The 19,867-nt window shown below is 40.2% G+C and overlaps 1 protein-coding gene across 5 annotated transcripts in view; it reads left to right on the top strand.

Moving 5' to 3' along the window:
- Positions 1–19,867, top strand: part of Arhgap44 (Rho GTPase activating protein 44) — a 211,469-nt gene that overhangs the window by 116,053 nt on the left and 75,549 nt on the right. For all 5 annotated transcript variants that reach the window (XM_046420729.2, XM_058571591.1, XM_046420732.2 and 2 more), the window contains exons 2-3: positions 10,373–10,412; positions 11,463–11,567. In XM_046420729.2, the coding sequence (XP_046276685.1) occupies positions 10,373–10,412; positions 11,463–11,567 (145 nt within the window). The remainder of the gene's footprint in view (positions 1–10,372; positions 10,413–11,462; positions 11,568–19,867) is intronic.

Below are 19,867 nucleotides of genomic sequence, written 5' to 3'. Positions count from 1 at the left end.
CGCAGTTTCCCCTCAGTTCGTCCCTCTCGGCAGGGACTGCAGGTGGAAGAATCTGATGAACATTTTTTTTGTGTGTGTGCGTTTGCTTTTGATTTTCATGAACATCATTCATGCAAAGTTTATGCCTAAGTAAGTACCTAGTCCTTGGTTTTTGTTAATTTTTATCATATCTTCTATTTGTTGCACAGATGACATATTTTTGCATTTTTTTTTTTATGAAACATAGTATGAAAAAAAGCCATGAACCTGCTACAGGAGTTCAGACCAAAACACAGATAATTGTGTTGATGCCACCAATATACGTTTCCCCAGTTCACCAATTGGGTCAAGACTCTTCACAAACCACTCATTTCACCTCTAACCCTTCTTGCATTGTCTCACACATGAGCTTTGGGGGGACACCTCATATCTACACCAGATTACCCCTCGGTCTCTCTGGCTCCTGCTTAGTGCGGTGCTTCCTCGGGTGGCCTGCTTGGTGTGCCATTGCCGCTGGCTTTGAAGAGCCATGAGTAGAAGCTTCTTCATGATGGTCACTTGCAAGTCCGAGTGTCACACTGTCGATCCCTGATGGTAACACAGCCTGGGTGCATTGCACAGTAGCGATACAGAGCTTGCAAAGCCCTTGCAGAGCCACTTCTAGCCATCAGGCAAAAGGTTGTGGCCGTGCATGGAGGGCCTCTTAGGAAGAATGTCTAGAGGTGTTGTGAGTGATGAAGGGGAGATGGAGATGGTTAGATGGGAGCAAGGCTCTGTGGTGGTCCAGGGCCAAGCTCTGTGGTGCCTCCCTTGAGACGGTACAAATAGAAATGGGACCATAGGTACTAAAAAGACTAGCATAAAATTTCATCAGTGTTGCAAATGGACAACGGGTGTGTCTGAAATGGTTTGTGTAGAAGGCACTTTGTGCTTTATAAAGAAGCAGCTTCTCTACTTCATTCAGTGTTTTCTCTGATGACAGCAACGACCCCCGTTCCTCGGCTGGTAGACCTAATAAATGTCCTTTTGTGCTGAGGCCTGAAAACCGAGGTTGCATGTCAGGGAAGATTTCCGGAGTAAAGATGGACCGTGTACTTTTGTTCAACTTCACATTCCAGCAGTCTGTTCAGCTCCTGTTGTTCAGTGAGACTGTGCTTATTAAGGATGTCACTTGAAATATGTTTTCCTATTTTTAAAGATTAGTGAATAACTGATGAGCTAAAATCAAACCATTTTGTTCATTGCAGAACTTCTCAGAGCCTTTAATCTTTTGACAGGACTCCTTTCATGGAGAGTACAGTATTCACAGTTTTGCTAACTCATTTGCCCATGGAACCTTTTTCTCCTGAGCATCTTATGGGTCTTTTTTTTTTTTTTTTTTTCATGGAACACATTTTGGGAAATGCCACTGTGACTTAATAGTCTGATGCACAACACTGGTGACAATCAAGGTTTTCTGTGGGTGGTGTTGATTGTTCTCCTGAAGCACTGTAAGTAGAACTGGACGCCATTTTTTTAGATCAGTTTGCCAGGGCCCCGGTTTGCTTTTAGTCAGTTGAGTAAAAAATTTAAAAAGTCATGACTTGTCCCCCCATGTCAACTCCACAGTGCTGTCATCCTGCGGAGTGACTCAGCTCTTGAAAATGGTCCTTTAGTGCTCCTTGTCCTGATGATGAACGATGTTCTTTGATTTACAAAGATGAGGCTTAAAATACCAGCCTTCTTAAAAATAGCCTCCCTCCTAGGGCTGCCTTCCTTGCTTGAAGATCAGCTTCCCCAAGTCCAGGTCTTCCGGCTGAGGTGCTTCAGGAGCCGGGAAGCAGGGAGTGTGGAAGAGTGGACCTCCTTTTGCTTCTTCCAGCTCTTCCATAACGAATCTTTTTGTCAGTAAAACATGTTCTAGAATTTTCTTAAATCTCTGTGATCTTCAGATAAGCTTATGGCCCCCTACCATTTTTAGGATCAAACTCAAGCAGAATTTGTCTCCAATACAAGATCTTTGGGGATCTTCAAAGGAGAGAGCTGGATGCTACATAGTTACATTATTTTTTTAATTGGTTATTTTAATTTATATGTATTGGTGTGTAGTTGCTGCAGCTAGCTAACAAGATGCCCTAAAACTGGGAACTTATTTATTTTAATTTTATTTTATTTTGAGGAGGTACCAGAGATTGAACTCAGGGCACCCGATCACTGAGCCACATCCCAGCCCTATTTTGTATTTTATTTAGTGACAGGGTCTCAGTGAGTTGCTTAGTGCCTTGCAAAATTTTGCTGAGGCTGGCCTTGAACTTGCCATCCTCCTGCCTTAGCCTCTTGAATCGCTGGGATTACATGCATGTACCACAGCGCCCGATGGTAACTTATTTTTAAGCAAAAAGTAGTAAAAACTTTAAAGCAAGTGTTACAGTTCATATGTGTATGTGTGCTTGGGGATGAAACTATTCATTGTAGAACTTTTCAGAGCCTTTAATATTTTAATGGGACTGTAGGTGGAAGAATTTGATGAACATGGTATTTTTTGTGCGTTTGCTTTTGATTTTCATGAACATCATTCGTGCAAAGTTTATGGCTAAGTATCTAGTCCTTGGTTTTTGTTAATTTTTTATCATATCTTCTATTTGTTGCACAGATGACATATTTTTGCATTTGTTATGAAACATAGTGTGAAAAAAAGCCATGAACCTGCTACACAAAACACAGATAATTGTGTTGATGCCACCAATATATGTTTCCCCAATTCAGTCTTCTTCCCTTTCCTGGAGATAATATTTAAAAATTGGTATTTATAATTCTCTTGCTTTCTTTTTAAAAAAAATTAGTTGGTGCATCGTAGTTATATATTATGGTGGGATTTATTGTTATGTACTTGAACACGTGTACAGCTCAACAATGTAATTGGGACAATTTCATTTCCTAGTACTTCTTTTTTCCCCTCCTCTGTCCTCTCTGGTTCTCTTCCTCTACCCTGTTGGTCTCCTGCAGGTTTTCATGAGCCCCCTCCCAACCCCACCTCTTTCTCTAGCTTCCACTCATATGTCTCTCATATGAGACAACGTTGTGATCTTTGACTGTCTGAGTTTGGCTTACTTTGCCTATCGATTCTCTGAAGTTCCATCCATTTCCCTGAAAATGACATAATTTATTTCTTCCCTTTGATTGAATGAAACTCCATGGTGTATACATACCGCATTTCTTCATCCATTCACCTGTTGATGGACACCCAGGCAGGTTCTGTAGTTTGGCTATTCTGAATCATGCTGCGGTCAACAGGGTATGCATGCATCACTATTAGCTTGCTGATTCCCATTCTTTTCTTGCTTTCTTTTTATTTTGCTACATATGTATTTATCCCTTTACAATATGTTGTTTATTGGTGTTTGGTTTTGAGCTTTATGAAAATAGTTTTATTTAAGTAAAATTTTCTATTCAATATTGTACTTCTAAGGTTTCACCCACGTTGTTTTGGGTAAATTTTATTTCCTCTCTCTCTCTCTCTCTCTCTCTCTCTCTCTCTCTCTCTCTCTCTTTTTTTTTTTTTCCTGTATGACATGTCACTACATAAATACATTCCAACTTCTTTATTTTCTTGATGGCTATTTTTTTGAATGCAGATCCCAACCCATTGTGATAGCGAATTTTCAATTTTATGACCTCAGTAGAAAATATTAGTGTGTATCAAACATAGAAAGAAGGAGGATTGTTCTTTTAAAAGGCATTTCATTTGGATACCCAGTTTCAGTGTTAACTGGACTAGAGTTGACACATTGTTTCTAGGATGCTTTTGTTAACAATCCTTAGTTCCAGTCCCTGCATGTCCTTATCCTTTAAGACTGACAGATGTCTCCATTTTTTTTGCCAAAAATGATATGTGTAAAATGGTATTTCTTTATGGTTTTAATTTGCATATTCCTGATCACTAACAAAGTTGGACCAAATTTTCGTACATCTATTAACCATTACAATTTCTTCTCTTAAAAAAGTGCTAGTCTTTAGTCTATTTTCCCATAGAGGTGATCTTTTTCTTCTTGACTGGAAGGAATTCTTGACACAGTCTGAATATTAATTCTTTGATGGTGATTTTTTTTTTACATGAATCTTTTTCCAGTGTCTGGCTTCTTTTTACTGTTTTTAAGAAGCCATTGTAACAGAAATTAATTTTAATGTGAACATATGTTAGTCTTTTAGAATAGTCTTTATTTTCAAAAGTGTAATTCCATGGTCAATATATAAGATATTTAATATTTTTTCCTAGAAGTTTTAATGTCTTGCCTTTTATGTTTAGAGTTTTAATTTATTAGGACTTGACATTTATACATGATGTCGAATAGAAACCCTATTTCTCCTCCTGCCTCCATAAAGAATTGGCCCCATACTGCTTATTAAATAACATTTTTCTCTATCCTTATCAGTGAATGTTCCTGATTGTAGGTGATGACACCCTGCTGTCTGTGGTGTCCTGCCTCTCAATGGCTCTGTTCCTGGGTGTTCTTTGTTCCACTGATCATTGTGAACATTGACATAATTAATTTTTTCACTACTGTGGCTTTTACAAGTTTTGGTATCTGATATTGAAGATTCCCCAGCTTCTTATTCCCAAGGATGATCTTGATTTTTCTTAAGCTCTCTTTTGCATCTTCATATAAATTTTAGACTTCCCTTGTTAAATTATTTTTTTAATTCGTATTAAAACTTTTTGATTGACGTCTCATTTATATGAACGGACATCGTGCCAACATTAATTATTCTCATTCACAAATGCAGTGTATTTCTCTGTTTATTTGCCAATGTTAGTATCTTTTATTAACTTTAAAATTTTTCTTCCATAGGAATACTGCCCATGTTTTGTTAAATTTATTCTAATTTCTTTGCTGTGTTAAATTGTTTTTTTTTTCCACATTTTTTATTTTGTGCATTATAGTTGGACCTAGTGATGGGATTTGTTGTCACATGTTCGTACATGCACACAATGTAACAATATAATTTAGCCAATGTGCTCCCAAGCACTTCCCTACTCTTCTCTCTTTTTAGGAGATCCACCCCAACCTTTGTTTTCCTTTTTAACTCTCTAGCTTCCACAGAGGACAGAAAACATTAGGACCCTTAACCTTCTGATTTTGACATATTAAATTATTTTTAAAATTTGGTTTTCTGAGTATTTACTGACTATATTAATTTTGTTATTCTAATCTTACATCTAATCAACCTTTCTAAACTTTATAATAATTTCTGTAAATTACTTTGAGTTTACTTTGTGGGTGAACATCATCTTCATATGATGTTATTTTAGTTTTTTTTTTCCTTTTCATTTTAAAATCTTTTATTTCAGTTGTTTATTGAACTGGAGAGACCGTGATAATAGGAATTCTTATTTTATTCTTGATTTAAAGAGACTATTTTCATTAAGAATAAGATTTCTAACCAATGTGATTTTGCAACCTGTACACTCAGAAAAATGAAAATTATACCCCATCTGATTCAAATGTATGATATGTCAAGATCATTGTACTATCATGTGTAACTAATTAAAACAAATAAAAAAATAATAAATAAATATAAGAATAAGATTTCTAGGCATTTTTTAAAAAACATCAAGTTATAGATTTTCCTTTTTTTTTTGTATTTTTTCATGAACATGCTTTGAATTTTATTAAATTGTATCTTCGAGAAAGTCTTGTTTTTGTCATTTGGCAGTGTGATGAATTACACTTGCGGACTTCTAAAATTAACCACTCTTGCATTCTAGCAATTAATCTAACTTGTTCAAAATGTGCTAATTTATTTTGTCTGGAAGTTTTGTATCCTTGTGTTATTAATACATGTGACTGATCTTTAATTTTCTTTACATTGTCCTTTTCTAGTTTTGGTGTCAAGTCTTAGCATGAATGACACTTTTTTTTTTTTTCTGCCTTCGTATTTTCTTAAGAGTTTGATAAGGAGGTGGAGGATACAACTCTGTGGGTGAGGCCCTGCGTTCCATCCCCAGCAATGAAAGTAGAGAAAAGGGAAAAACAGACCAAAGAAATTAAATAACTTGGGCTGGGGATGTGGCTCAAGTGGTAGTGCGCTCGCCTGGCATGCGTGCGGCCCGGGTTCGATCCTCAGCACCACATACAAACAAAGATGTTGTGTCTGCCGAAAACTAAAAAGAAAAAATAAATATTAAAAAAATTCTCTCTCTCTCAAAAAAAAAAAAAAAACTCTTAAAAAAAAGAAAATAAATAACTTGCTATTTCTCCTCAAAAGTCTATTTCTGTTAGAAATAGTTTGATGTATCTATTCTTCTCTTTTCCCTTCATACTTATTGAGTCTTTGTCTTTGTTACAGCCTTTATTATTAGCATAGAGCAAGATTTTTTTCCTAAGCTGTCCATCTCTAGTTTCTAAGTGGGATATTTAGTCCATGTGTATTTTGTTATCACATTTAAACTTGTGTCTACATTTTACTTTGTGCCTTCTCTATGTTGCTTTGCCCACCACTGTTTTTCCTTTTGCTTTAATTGTTAAGTTTTCCATGATTTCATCTGTCAGTTTGACAGATATGTACTCAATTTCTGTCCTTGCAGTGGTTATCTTTGAATGTTGATCACGTTTTAGCTTCACAAAATCAAAGTTGTTATTTTAGCTTCTCTAAAGAACAGACACTAGGAGCTTAGAATATTTAACCCCAAGCACTTTCCCTCCTGGATTTGCATGACATTGTTGTCTAATATCTCAGTTCTATCTTTAAAACATTTTTTTTTCACTTTTAAAATTGACAAAAAGTAATGCAATTAGAGAAATGCAAATCAAAACCACTCTAAGATTTCATCTCGCTCCTGTCAGAATGGCAGCTATTATGCATACAAACAACAGTAAGTGTTGGTGAGGAGGTGGGGGAAAAGGTACACTCATACACTGCTGGTGGGATTGCAAATTGGTGCAGCCAATATGGAAAGCAGAATGGAGATTCCTTGGAAAATTGGGAATGGAACCACCATTTGACCTAGCTATCCTTCTCCTGGTTCTATACCCAAAGGACTTAGAAACAGCATACTACAGGGACACAGCCATATAAATGTTTATAGCAGCACAATTCACAATAGCTAAACTGTGGAACCAAATAGATGCCCTTCAGTAGATGAATGGATAAAAAAAATGGCATATATACACAATGGAATATTACTCAGCAATAAAAGAGAATAAAATCATGGCATTTGCAGGTAAACAGATGGGGTTAGAGAAGATAATGCTAAGTGAAGTTAGCCAATCCCAAAAAACCAAATGCTGAATGTTTTCTTTGATAATAAGGAGCTGATTCATAGTAGGGTAGGGAGAGGGAGCATGGGAAGAATAGATGAACTCTAGATAGGGCAGAGGGGTTGGAGGGGAGGGGATAGGGCATGGGGTATTTAATGATTGTGGAATGTGATGATCATGATTATCCAAAGTACAGGTATGAAGACACGAATTGGTGTGAATATACTGTGTATTCAACCAGAGATATGAAAAGTTGTGCTCTATATGTGTAATAAGAATTGTAATGCAATCCATTGTCCTATATAAATAAAGAAAACAAAAAATTTTCGACTGATGTGTATGATGATAAATAATTACTGTATTGCCATTTTATTTTTATCTTATTAAATGTCACTTGAAAATTTAAAAAAAAATTGACGTAAAGTAAGATCTACTCTTTTGATAGACTTCTTTGAGTTTCAACATGTATATAGATCTGCGTAACGCTGCCACAAACAGAATACAGGATGATTCCCTAGTTCCTCTGGGTTGTAGTCAAACCCTGCCCTGCCCCCCACCTCCAATCCATGCCACCTGCTGCTCCCTTTTCCTCACCTGTGGCTTGGCTTTTGCAGCATGGCATACTGTGGGGGTCATTATGCCTGTGGCCTCTTGGAAAGGTACTTCTCCCTATTCTGTTCCTAGTTTTTGCAGAATGGTGTCCCTGCTGCACCCAGAGCTTATACTGTTGTGCATGTGTCAACTCGCTGTCCTGTTGGGGCACAGGCGGCTTGCCTCCAGACTGTCAGTATTGCAAGTCGAGTTGTACAAGCAATTCACAAGTGTTTTAGAGCTATGTGGATTTTTTAAACATGAAATCTTGATTGCTCCATAATAGCTTTTCTGGGTCACACAGCAAGTGAAAAAAAAAAAAATATATATATATATATATATATATTTTTTTTTTTTTTCAGGGCATTAAGGAATTGCCACACTGCTTCCCCCACAGTGGCCATACCAGTTTGCAGAGCTCAACCCCCAGCTATCAGTTGTACTTGCTATTATAGAGGGGTGTGTGTGTGTGTGTGTGTGTGTGTGTGTGTGTGTTCATTCTGGCACTTGTATCTAATTTTGATATTAATTGATGTTCTCCTAATGAACTATAAGCTTCTCATCTTATGTTCTTTTGCCATCAGTAAATTATCCTTTCTAAAGTTTCTGTTCTTTTTTATTTTATTTTTTATCATTTCAATGGATTTTTTTCCTTATTATTGAGTTTGAGAACTCTTCATATAATCAGATACATTTTTTTTTTCAGATTTCTCAAATGCAAGTATTTTTTGTCTTTTTGTGGGTCGTTGGTTCATCTTTAACCGTATCTTTCATGCAGCAAAAGTGCTTCTTTTTAAGGAAGTCTTAATATGTGAGTTTTTTTCTTTTATGACTCATGATTTTGATGGTATAGTTAAGAATTGAGTGTCTCAACCAAGGTCAAGGATATTTTTTTCCCGTGTTTTCTTTAAAATTTTTATAATTTTAATTTTTTTATTGAAGCCCTTGCTCTATTTGTGAATTAATCGTTATGCAATATGAAGATTGGACTGGAGTTCATATTTTTGTGTATTACTATGTTCCATTGCATTTCCTTAGCTGCTGCTTCTGTTAGAGCCGTCTTTGCCTGCATCAAGATTACTTGGTCTTCCTTGTCTAGGTCTGTTTCTAAATTCTTCGTTCTTTCCTATTGATTTAGGTTTCTGTCCTTTTGCCAACACCATACTCTTAAAATATATATATATGTATATATATAGTTGTAGTTGGACACAACACCTTTATTTTATTTATTTATATTTTTGTGGTGCTGAGGATCATACCCAGCACCTCTCACGTGCTAGGTGAGCGCTCTACCACTGAGCTACGACCCCAGCTCCTACACCATACTCTTTTGATTATTTAATTTTTCAGTAGTTTTAAAAATTAGATCATGAAAGTCCTACAGCCTTATTTTTCTTTCTAGAAATAGTTCCAGTTCTTTTGCTTCCTTTGTACTTTAATATCAATTTTTGAGTTGGTTGTCTGTCTCTGTAGCAGACCTTGTTAACTCTGGTTGGCATTGTGTTTAATCTGTGGTCATATGGGGGGAAAATTGGCATCTTTCCTGTGTTGAGTTTTCTAGCCCACAGACCTGGTATGTCCCTGCATTTATTTAGATCTTCTGTGATTTCTTTCACATGAGTTTGTGGTTTTCAGCCTGCAGGTGCTGTATGCGTTTTCATGGATCCATACCTGAGCGGTATATTTTTTTTGTAAACAATTGCTAGAGCTTTTTTTTGTTTTGGGCAGGGGTAGGGACTGTGATAGGGCACCAGGGATTGAACCCAGAGGTGCTCAACCCCTGAGCCTCACTCCCAGCCCTTTTTATATATTTATTTTTAAATATTGAGACAGGGTCTTGCCAAGTTGCTTAGGGCCTCACTAAGTTTCTGAGGCTGGCTTTGAACTCGAGATTCTCCTGCCTCAGCCTCCTGGGCTGGTCAATGCCGTTGTAACAACTTTAGCATTCCTGTGCTTTTTCCTAGTATGTAGAGATTTAATTTTTGTATGTATATCTGGTGTTACGAAATCTTGCTGATCCCATTTCTTCTAGGAATTTTTTTTGTGGGTTTCATGGCATTTTCCACATTCATGTCATCTGTGGACAGGGACCTCACTCCTGGTGGTCAGACCTTGGTGGTGGCTTTTGCCTTCGTTATCAGAACTCAATGTTTGTTGTTTACTGTTCTCTTCTCAGATTTCTGCTACTTTTTCTTGCTTATTTGGGGGAGGCTGAGGTGTATGATTGTGGAAACCTGCTTCATTCTGCTAGTGAAAAATGAGAACCAAAAAACCAAAAATGTGTATAGGAACAAAAGAAGTATGTTTGTTGTCCTTAATCCAGGTCCCATTTGTAGCCGGAAACTTGAGAGTGTCTTGTTTGCCTGTTTGCTAGTGTGCTGGTTATTTAAGATTCCTAGAATTGCCTCAGTACACTTTTGTTAGGAGTTTCTGCTATAATATCTCTGTTTCTCTAGGGTTGCTGTAAGAGAAGAGAGTGGCGAGTAATTGTAAGATTGTATGTTTTTTTCTTAAATTGATTTAAATTTAATTTTACTGATATATTTCTTGATTTTTCTCTTTAGGGCAGAAAAGACTGAAGTCCTGAGTGAAGACCTTCTTCAGGTAAGGTTATCACTGACCACGTGGCTCACGGACACCAGAGATGCTTTTCCTTCTAGGACTAAGCCATTCCCTGTGCTTTCTTCCACTGCTCTCTCTGCTCCTCATACAAACTGGAGATACAACTTTTTGTCTTACATGACAGTGTTTGACATTTTGAATACAATTGACCCCAACTCCCTCACTTCCACTGAAAAGATATTCTAGATAGTCTTAGACATCCACTTGGTTTTATTACAAGATATTTGTGAGCTAGGAGGACTTTTTCTCCTGCCTTAAGTGTATGCAAGTCCACATCTGTAGATTCAAACAACTATGGGTCCAAAATATTGGAAAACAGGCCTGGGGGTATAGCTCAGTGGCAGAGTGCTTTTCTTGCATGTGCAAGTCCTAGGTTTAATTCTTAGCACTGGAGGGGAATGAATGAATGAATGAATGAGTAGATAGATAGATAGATAAAATGAACAAGCAAATATATATATATATATATATATATATATATACACACACACACACACACACACATAGTATATGTTCATATATAAATAAATAAATTGAATTACATTGAGAAACAAATTTTGTCAGTCAGTACTGAACACATATAGAACTTTTTTTGCTTGTCATTATTCCCCAAACAATACAGTATAACTATTATTTGTATGAGATTTATATTGATTAGGTTTTTAAAGTAACCTAGAGATGATTTAAAGAATATATAGGAGGATGGGTGTAGGTTACATGCCATTTGATACAACGGACATGAGCATTTGTAGATTTTGTATCCGTGGGCTGTCCTGGAACACATTGCCTGCAGACCCAGGGCCAGCTGTGCTGGTTTAGGTGGGGTCCTCAAAGAGAGGTTTAGCGTCTCTATTAGCAGGCGAGCCCCAGAGCCTGTGACTACACCCCCCACCCCAGCTCTCCAGCACTGGGTATTGCCTTCCTAGAAGTCCTTGTCTCTGTGAAAACATGAATCGTGACTACCCAGAATGACATCCCCACTTCTCCCGATCTTGCCTGCACCTGTGACGCCTCCCGCTGTTCTGTCTGCAGGTGGAGAAGCGCCTGGAGCTGGTGAAGCAAGTGTCCCATAGCACACACAAGAAGCTCACGGCCTGTCTGCAGGGCCAACAGGGGGCCGAGGCGGACAAGCGCTCTGTAAGTGCCTTCTGCTGAGCCCCCCCACCCCGGCAGCTTAAAACTTGCCTCCTGAAGGCAAGGGTTCCACTCCTGGGGCCTCATTTCTTGTGGCTATTAGTGAAGCCCTATGTGTGTCTGTGAATCAGCCAAGCACACCTAGCTTCTTGTTTCTGTAGAGTGAGGACCTTTCCCACAGTTCTAGATCCTTAGCCCTGGGTTAAAGTATTGCTCATTCCTCATGCAAGGTGAGGTCCCTCTCATCCTCCCCCAGGGTATGACCACCAGGAGAATGGCATGGGCATGCTTAAAATCCCACCTGCAGGGAAACTTTATCCTTGATGGACATCTTTCCCCTGAGTCAGCTCATTCCCAGAGTCCATTAGCTTCAGTAGTATCTTATGATTGCATAAGAAAAATTATACCATGGTTTCAGAGGTTACAAGTGACCTATAAAGGCCCTTGGAAATGGTTTTCACTGTAATGAGACAATAAAGAGAGTCTGCTAAATAAAGCTACTCTAACGTCTTTGTTTATAACCTACATCGGTAATAACAGGCGTTGTGTGATGTTCAATTTCACAGTCTTTGCTGTAAACCATCTTTACAGTCTCACTTCCCTCTTGACCCTAACTCCCTCGCTTCCACTGAAAAAGATATTCTTAGACATTCACTCGGTTTTATTAGGAGAGATTTTGCAAGCTAGGAGGACCTTTTCTCCTGCCTTGAGTATACAGTCTACATGTTTTGTGTCTGTTGGATTTATTTATTTTTTGACGTGAAGTTATTGTTGACTTCTGCCTGAGCTGATGTCAATCTCATCTCTGTTGACAGTTGTGTAAAGCACCCTATGCTTTCTCCTGTCTCCTGTTGAAGTGCAAACACTGTTCTGTTAACTTTATCAGTCATTTCTTTTTCTCACTCCAGCCTTGGTTTCTTCTTTCTTAATAACACAGGTGAGCATCTCTTATCCAAAATGCTTGATCCAGAAATGTTTTGGAGTTCAGATATTTTTTTTTCTTTTTGGTACTGGGAAGTAAATCCAGGGATGCTCAACCACTGAGCACATACCCAGCCCTTTTTTGTATTTTATTTAGAGACCTGGCTATATTGCTGAAGCTGGCTTAGAACTTTTGATCCTCCTGCCTCGGCCTCCAGAGCCGATGGGATTATAGGCATGTGCCACCGTGCTCAGCCTGGATTTCAGATTTTTCAATATTTGCGTGTACATGATGAGTTTTTTTTGGGATGGGATACAAGTCTGAACACAGAATTCTTAGCATGGGGACCTGTGGCAGTTGTTGGCAGGTCCTGAAGCTTGCAGCCATGTGTGTGCAGTTGAGCCTGCAAACTGGAGACCTATTTAGTTGACCTGGAAGAGGTTTGCAGTGGAAGGAGGTGCCCAAGCATGCAGAGATCAGGGATTTTACTGTACAGATTTTAACTGATCTTGTCAGCGATATCTTGGGCTGATCAGTCTTTATCATCATATGACTGAGTAAATGTTCTGAAAGTTAAAGAGCCATGTAAAGTTTAAAATGTTATTTTTAAAGTTAAAAGTATTTAACAGTCATAAAAAATTCCAAATCCTGACTCAATTTTTTTTTTAAGTTTTTTTTTCCCTAAAGCAGAAGATTTAATAGGAAACACAACACTTACGAATTGCCTCAAATATTGGAATATGAGCTCAGTTCTTTGCGATGGTTAGGTAGGGAACTGTGTCAGGATCTAAGGAATAGGGGAAAAGGAAGAAGGATAAAAAGACGGAAAATAAATGAATATATAAAAGGGATCAGTTAAAGGGCAGGGGGAGAAATGAATGACCAAATACTGGTCAGGGAAGTGGGGTGTTAAGCACGGTTCAGGAGATGGGCAGTCACCCCCTGCCAGCTGACGTGAGCAGGGGTCAGCGCCTCTCATTCCTACAGTAGTCACAGCATCTTGGGATTAGAAGGAGTAGATATCCATGCAGTCCTGTGCTTACTGGGATGCATATGAATCATTGCTTCCAGTTATTTCTCTTTTAACAAGCTCATTCATTCTTCAATAGTTTAGTTATAATGTCCAACACTTAAACTTTTATTATATACAGCTTTAGAAGTTTGGTGCTAAAAGTTATGGCTAGTTGCCGGATGGGAATGGGCACTTTTTCCTGTCACTCTCTCAGTGACCATAAAGAGCATCATCCTTCTGTGGATATCGAGTTAGACCAGATTCCCTATGTAGGATGGAGAAGAGAAAGGATACGAATGAGGCTTCCATTTTGCCTCACTTAATCCAAGCTAATAATTAGTTAGTTTATAGGTTCTTAAGATTGCCAGCATAATGATGATGTTTTAAGTCCTTGCATGTCTTACAAGGAGGTCATGTCCAATAATCTGCTAGCATGTGCAAGTGTTTCTCCGCCTTACTGAGCGAATCTCAGAAAGTAGCTGTGTCATATATTCAGGTCGGCGCTTCATGCTAGGAAGAGGAGCTCACTGGGAATACAGTCGTATTTTTCCACCAGCAAGTGGCTGTTCGGAACAAGCGAAGGATGGCAACACTTTTAAAAAGGGTATAAGTGCTTCCAGGAGAGGTCCAGTGTGTCCTGAGTCCCCAGAGACAGTAAGGAATCTGACTTTTTTTTTTTTCCCCCTTTGTAGTACTGGGGATTTAACCACTGAGCTATAGCCCCAGATGTTTTTAGTTCTTGCTAAGTGGCCCAGGCTGGCCCCCAACTTGCAGTCGTCCTGCTTCAGTTTCCCATCACTGAGGCCACCCCATCTGGCAGGAGTATGATGTTCTCGAGAAACATAAAAGGTAGCCAAAGCAACCAGATCATAAGAGGAGGAAAGGGGCATGAGATGGGACCACAGGGGACCGGATCATGCCTTCTAGGCCATGGTGGGGATTTGGACGAAATGCCTAAGATCGGTGGAAAGCCAAGGTTTTATGAGGGAGTGATATGATCAGATTCATAGATGATTCTGTGAGCAATGAATGAGTGGGGAGGGGACCGTGGCAGATGGTAGAGCCAGTTAGACAAATATGGGACAGATCTAGGTGAAAGCAGTGGGGACAGGGAAGATGGAGAGAGAGATCAGCTTACCTGCTAGGTGCTGGAGGTAGAATACCCAGACCTGGTAATTGAGTGGGTATGGGGTACGACAAGAGAGCAAGGGGTTCATGTGCTTTGGCCTGAGTGACTGGTGAATCCATGAAGTTGAGGTCACCCATCAGGGAAAACAGGGGAAGAGGACAAATGGCCTTTGAATCGAGATCCCCAGGAAGGGTGGCATTTCAAGCTCTACCAGAAGGATCTAGCAAAAGTCTGCCCACTTGCTCAGACCTGAGTCCCCCACATGACTCTTTACTCTTCTCTCTTTCTATCTCATAGTCAGACTTCCAGTAAATCCTGCTGACCCTTCTTCCAAAGAATTTCTGTTTCCTTTTAGCATATGCCACCCTTTTCTGGGCAGCTGTCATTATACAGCAGTTCCTTCTGGGTTTTCCAGATATAGGATGTTCCATCCTCTATATCAGCCCATGAGTATTTAAAATGGAAATCAAATCCTATCGCTCTCTTGCCTAAATCCCACCAAAGGATTCCCACTGTAGAATAAAATCTGAACTCCTTTCTAGTTTTACGTCTTTTACCTGCGTCCCTGAAGCTCAGCTCTTACTCTCTTCCCTGTCAGTCATCCTTCTCTTGCTGTGTTGATATGTTACCGAACCCACTGAGCTGCGTCCCTCTTGGAGCCTTTGTGCTTGCTCTAGTCTTGATGGAATGCTCTGACCCACAAGTTCAGGCAAGCAACTTTGTATTGTTCAGTTCTCTGCTCAAATGTTACCTGCCGCAGTCCGGCTGCAGCAAAATAAGGGGGGGGGAGGGGGGGAGGGGTGACGAGGAACTTGTGTAGATTGATACAGCAGGAGTGGGAGCCGTTTATTGCAGGACAGGAGCAGTATGTATACATTCCACAGAGCTTATCTAATTAGCATAAACTAGATACATCAGTCAACCAATAAGGAATCTCCACACTTAATGGCTCGCTTTTGTTACTTCTCAAACCACTCCCTCTGGCATTTTGCCAGGCACCATCCAGACTTGTTTACGAACTTTAACATTCCCCTGGCAAAATGCCAGGTGTTATTTTGACTTGTTTACACACTCTAACAGTCACCTTCTCAGCAATGCTTTTCCCAGCCATCTAATGCACCGGCTCCTTCCCTTCCCTCCATCCCACCACCCAACATGATTATTTTCTTCATAGCACAAATTAGCATCTGAAATCGCTGTGATCAGGAATTTCTGTCACTGATGTGTGAGCTCCATGGCAGCAGAGATCCGGATGTCTCTCTATTAGCTGTATCCTCAGTGCCTAAAACAGAGCCTACCCACTGGTAGGCAGTGATAAAAAACATATCTGTGCCATAAATGGATGACCTATGAGTCATTTAGACACAGAACCTGCCTAACAGGCTGCCTGACCAATTTGAACCCTTCCTATTCTGTAACAGACCATTTAGCAGGACAGCTCTGAGGTGAACTTTGGATCTGGCCACCCAAGGGCGAAGCTCAGCTCTGTACTGCTTCCTAATTTTGCCTGACCTTGAACAAGTTAATTACTTCATAAGCTTTGGTTTCTTCATTTCAAAAATGGTAATAACAACGGTGATTTCCTGCCCAGTAGGGCTGTTTGACAGATCAGGAGGCAGTGCCTACAATTGCCTGGCACAGTGCTTAAGTGGATATTAAAGAGATACAAGGTGCTGGTTGCTGTTGGTACTGCCCACTGTTAGGCTCAGATGGCCATGGAGAACTACTGAGCCTTGAGCAACTGTCCTGGGCTATGTCTTTTGGGGGCTAAATCATAAGTGCTTGTTGCCTGGATTTAAAATTTGAGGACAATTGAAAGTAGTTTTTGGAGATAAAGTTTGAGAGAGGGTGTGTGGGGAACCGAGCAGATACCAGAATGACACGTTTTGCTTACATCATCCTTCAAAGCATTGCTTATGCCCAAGGTAATGTTCAAGAGAATAGTCATCTCAGACTTGTCAGACTAATACATTCAAACTTGAGACAGTCTGTCTTTCCTTCTCTTATTTTTAAAGTTCTATTCGAACTCTAGAGGCAGGGGAAAAGCTATTTTTAGTACCTTCTCTTTGATCCTGAAAAATCACTGGCCAGCATGAAGTTTGCTAAGATGTTCAGTAATATTCACCGAGGATTGGCAGCAGCTATTTCAGGGTGGACCCTTGGCAGCAGGGGTAGACAGATTCCAGCAGCTCTTGTAGATATTGGGGTAGTTTTTCACCCTTTGAAGACTGGATGTCCTTCTTTCATGAAGTGGGGTGTGGGAACAAAGGAAGAAGAGAGAGAAATAATACCTCAGAGCTGGGCAGTCAGTGGGTTACATAGGAATGCTGCTTTGTCTGGCTTCTCCTGAGCCCTCTATTGACTCTTGTGGACTTTCAGAAACAGAAATCATTCGTACTTTATCGGGGTTTATAGTCCATTAACATCTTATCTCCTGCCTCTGATTATGGATGGCCCTCTCCCTTGTCATAAAGATACATCATCATCTGTTTCTTTCTTTGGTCATTTGGTGGTGCCTTTCCAATCTCCTATTATTAAAACATGTATACTAATAAAAACTCTATGTGATTTCTGCTGAGTTTTACCCACTTGACCCTGCTTCTCCCACCCTGGGAATGGACTTCACACCCTCTAAATTTACCTCACACATCTCTCCTAGAGGCAGTTACACCATTGGTAGAGGAGTAAATACGTTGTCATCTTCATTCAGTGATCTGTGTAGCCATTAAAGCACATAAACAAAAGAGCGAGACAGCTCTATATGTGACAATAGGAATGATATGAAGATACCTTTGTGTGAAAAGGGAGCCCGGGCACAGAGGGGTATACCTAGTTAGGCTAACCTTTGTGGGGGAAAATACCCAATAAAAATGGATATACAAACACACACACACACACACACACACACACAATTGGATCTTCTTAGAATATTGGTGGAAGGATACATAAAAGTCTGGTCCCTGTCATGCTATCTGGTGAAGGTGGATTATCTGATAAGAACAACTCAGAGGAGGGAAAGTGTTTTGGCTCATGGTTTCAGAGGTTCAGACCATGGTTGGCCAAATCCAGTGCTCTGGACCTGAGAGGAGTTAGAGCAAAGGGGATGATGGAGTAAAGCTGCTCAGTTCAAACCAGGTAGCAGAGAGAGAGAGAGGGAAGAGAAGGGGCTTCAGGGAGGATGAACCCCTCTAGGGCGCACCCCCAGTGACCCACCTCTTCTAGCGGCACCCACCTGCCTGCGGTTACCACCCATTGAGTGCATTTAGATTTCAGCTCTCATAATCAATTCACTTCACTTCCTGCAGGAACCCAGGAACCTTTGGAGGATATCTCATATGCAAACCATAATACATACGCATCTGTTTCCTACTCGGAAATTCATTTATTTGGTATGGATAGATAAGTAGATAAGATAGAGAAAGAGAAATGTTATTCTCTTTGTTTGTTAAAATCTTGAGAATTAAAAGCGGTTGGAATAGAAAGAATTTCGTAGTACTTTGTCACTTAATGCTCTCCTCTTTGTCACATAAGAGCATCAAACGTCAGTGTGAGTGTTGAGTGACTAGAAGTAAGGTCACTTTCAAACGTTTTTGGTCTGAATTTTGTATGATTGACACTTCACCTGTTTGTTCTCTTGTTGTTGACCCTCCAGGGCTCTGATCCACTTTAGGGTCCTTCATGATCCACTTTAGGGTCCTTCTGGGGCTGTTCTTGTTCTGTTGATATTGACCTTCACACTTTAGTCACCTGTCACAGGCACAGTTTTCTGCTTAGCTCAGACTGGACCAATTAGACTAGTCTTTTTCCATATTTGAAAAAGCCCTACTCACCTCCTGGGGTATTTCTCCGAAGGACGTCTGTCCTAGGCTATCTGAAGTCCTCTTACTCCGTGATAGCCACAGTCCTCCTTACTTCTTTGTCAGAATTTGAAGACATTCTGGAAACCAGAAGTCTTACCTTGAAGGCAGGTCATGGGGCTGTGAACATTCATCTCAAATCAAAATGGCCTTTATGTGACTGACCGATGTCCTGAATATACATACTGACATTCTGGTGGAGCATCTTCATTGATTTTTGGGATATTTGAGGAACTTGCAAATTACACCAGGTTTCTCAGCCTTGGCACTCTTGAAACTCTGAGCCTAGTAATTCTTTGCTGTGCATCGTGGGATGGTCTCTACCCACCTGATGCCAATAGCATCTCTCACATTGTGACAACTAACCATGTCTCCAGATACAGAAAGTAGAGCAAGAACAAAGCTCAGCATGTTCAGTAACACGTCGGCACAGTTGAGGAGTGATGACTGACAGGGAAGGAGGCCCATAGAGATGCAGGTAAAAGATGGACGTCCCTAGGACCAGATCACCCGGGTTGAGAATCATACTTTAATCTGTGCCCTCTCCATGACCCCTTATTGGAATATTAAGCCTGCTTTTGTTAAAAACACATTTTATTTATCTACACTTTTATACCATACTTTTGTGACCAGAAATATTGGGAGGGTTTTCCCATGCCACGTAATTCTTCTACTCTGAATCCTAGCTGGATGTGAACCCTAGCTGGTTGTCCTACAATTCAGTTCAATTCGGACACACTCACCTGGAGTATCTGTCACATCCCACAAGTGCAGGGCTCAGTCCCACAAAACGGCTTCCTCCCCCTCACCTTAGATGCCAGGTGTGAACCCTGGCCTCTGGCATTGGTGATCGACCCTTCATAAGTTGAGGTTTCCGTGACCCCTCCTCGGTTTGTATCGCATGCTGGAATGGCTCACAGGACTTGTATCAGTCAGCTTATTATAAATGGTATCATGAAGGGAACAGGTGAGCAGCCAGATGAAGAGATGCAGATGTTTATTCCCTGTCTTCCCCACTAGGAAGCTTCCACGAGAGCAGTGTCTAGCTTGGCTCACTGCTGGTGTGGTGTGTGCCTACCTTCCATATAGCAGCTCCCTAGGAATGACACCAGGAAGGTCTGGGCTGGACATTGTGTGGCACTTTCCATTTGAAGGATGGTCCATATGGCCCCAAAGAGTGGAAAATGCAAGGTGCAAGGATATGCCAACAGTCCCGACCTTGTTGATTTTCTTGTGCTGTCTACCTGCATGTACTTTTGTGCTGGTTGGTCTTGGCTCCGTAAGGAGAGGGCTTTTTTTTTTTTGAAGGAGGGTTTTTCAAACCCAGCGGGTGCTTAACTACTGAGCCACATCCCCAGCCCTTTTTATTTTTTATTTAAAGAC

The sequence above is a fragment of the Marmota monax genome, unplaced genomic scaffold, assembly GCF_021218885.2.
Source record: "Marmota monax isolate L192 unplaced genomic scaffold, Marmota_monax_Labrador192_F-V1.1 WCK01_AAM20220418_F8-fsc00274, whole genome shotgun sequence".
Classification (NCBI taxonomy): Eukaryota; Metazoa; Chordata; class Mammalia; order Rodentia; family Sciuridae; genus Marmota; species Marmota monax.
Note: the sequence above shows the minus strand (reverse complement) of the source record. Positions and strands in the feature narration are given on the sequence as shown.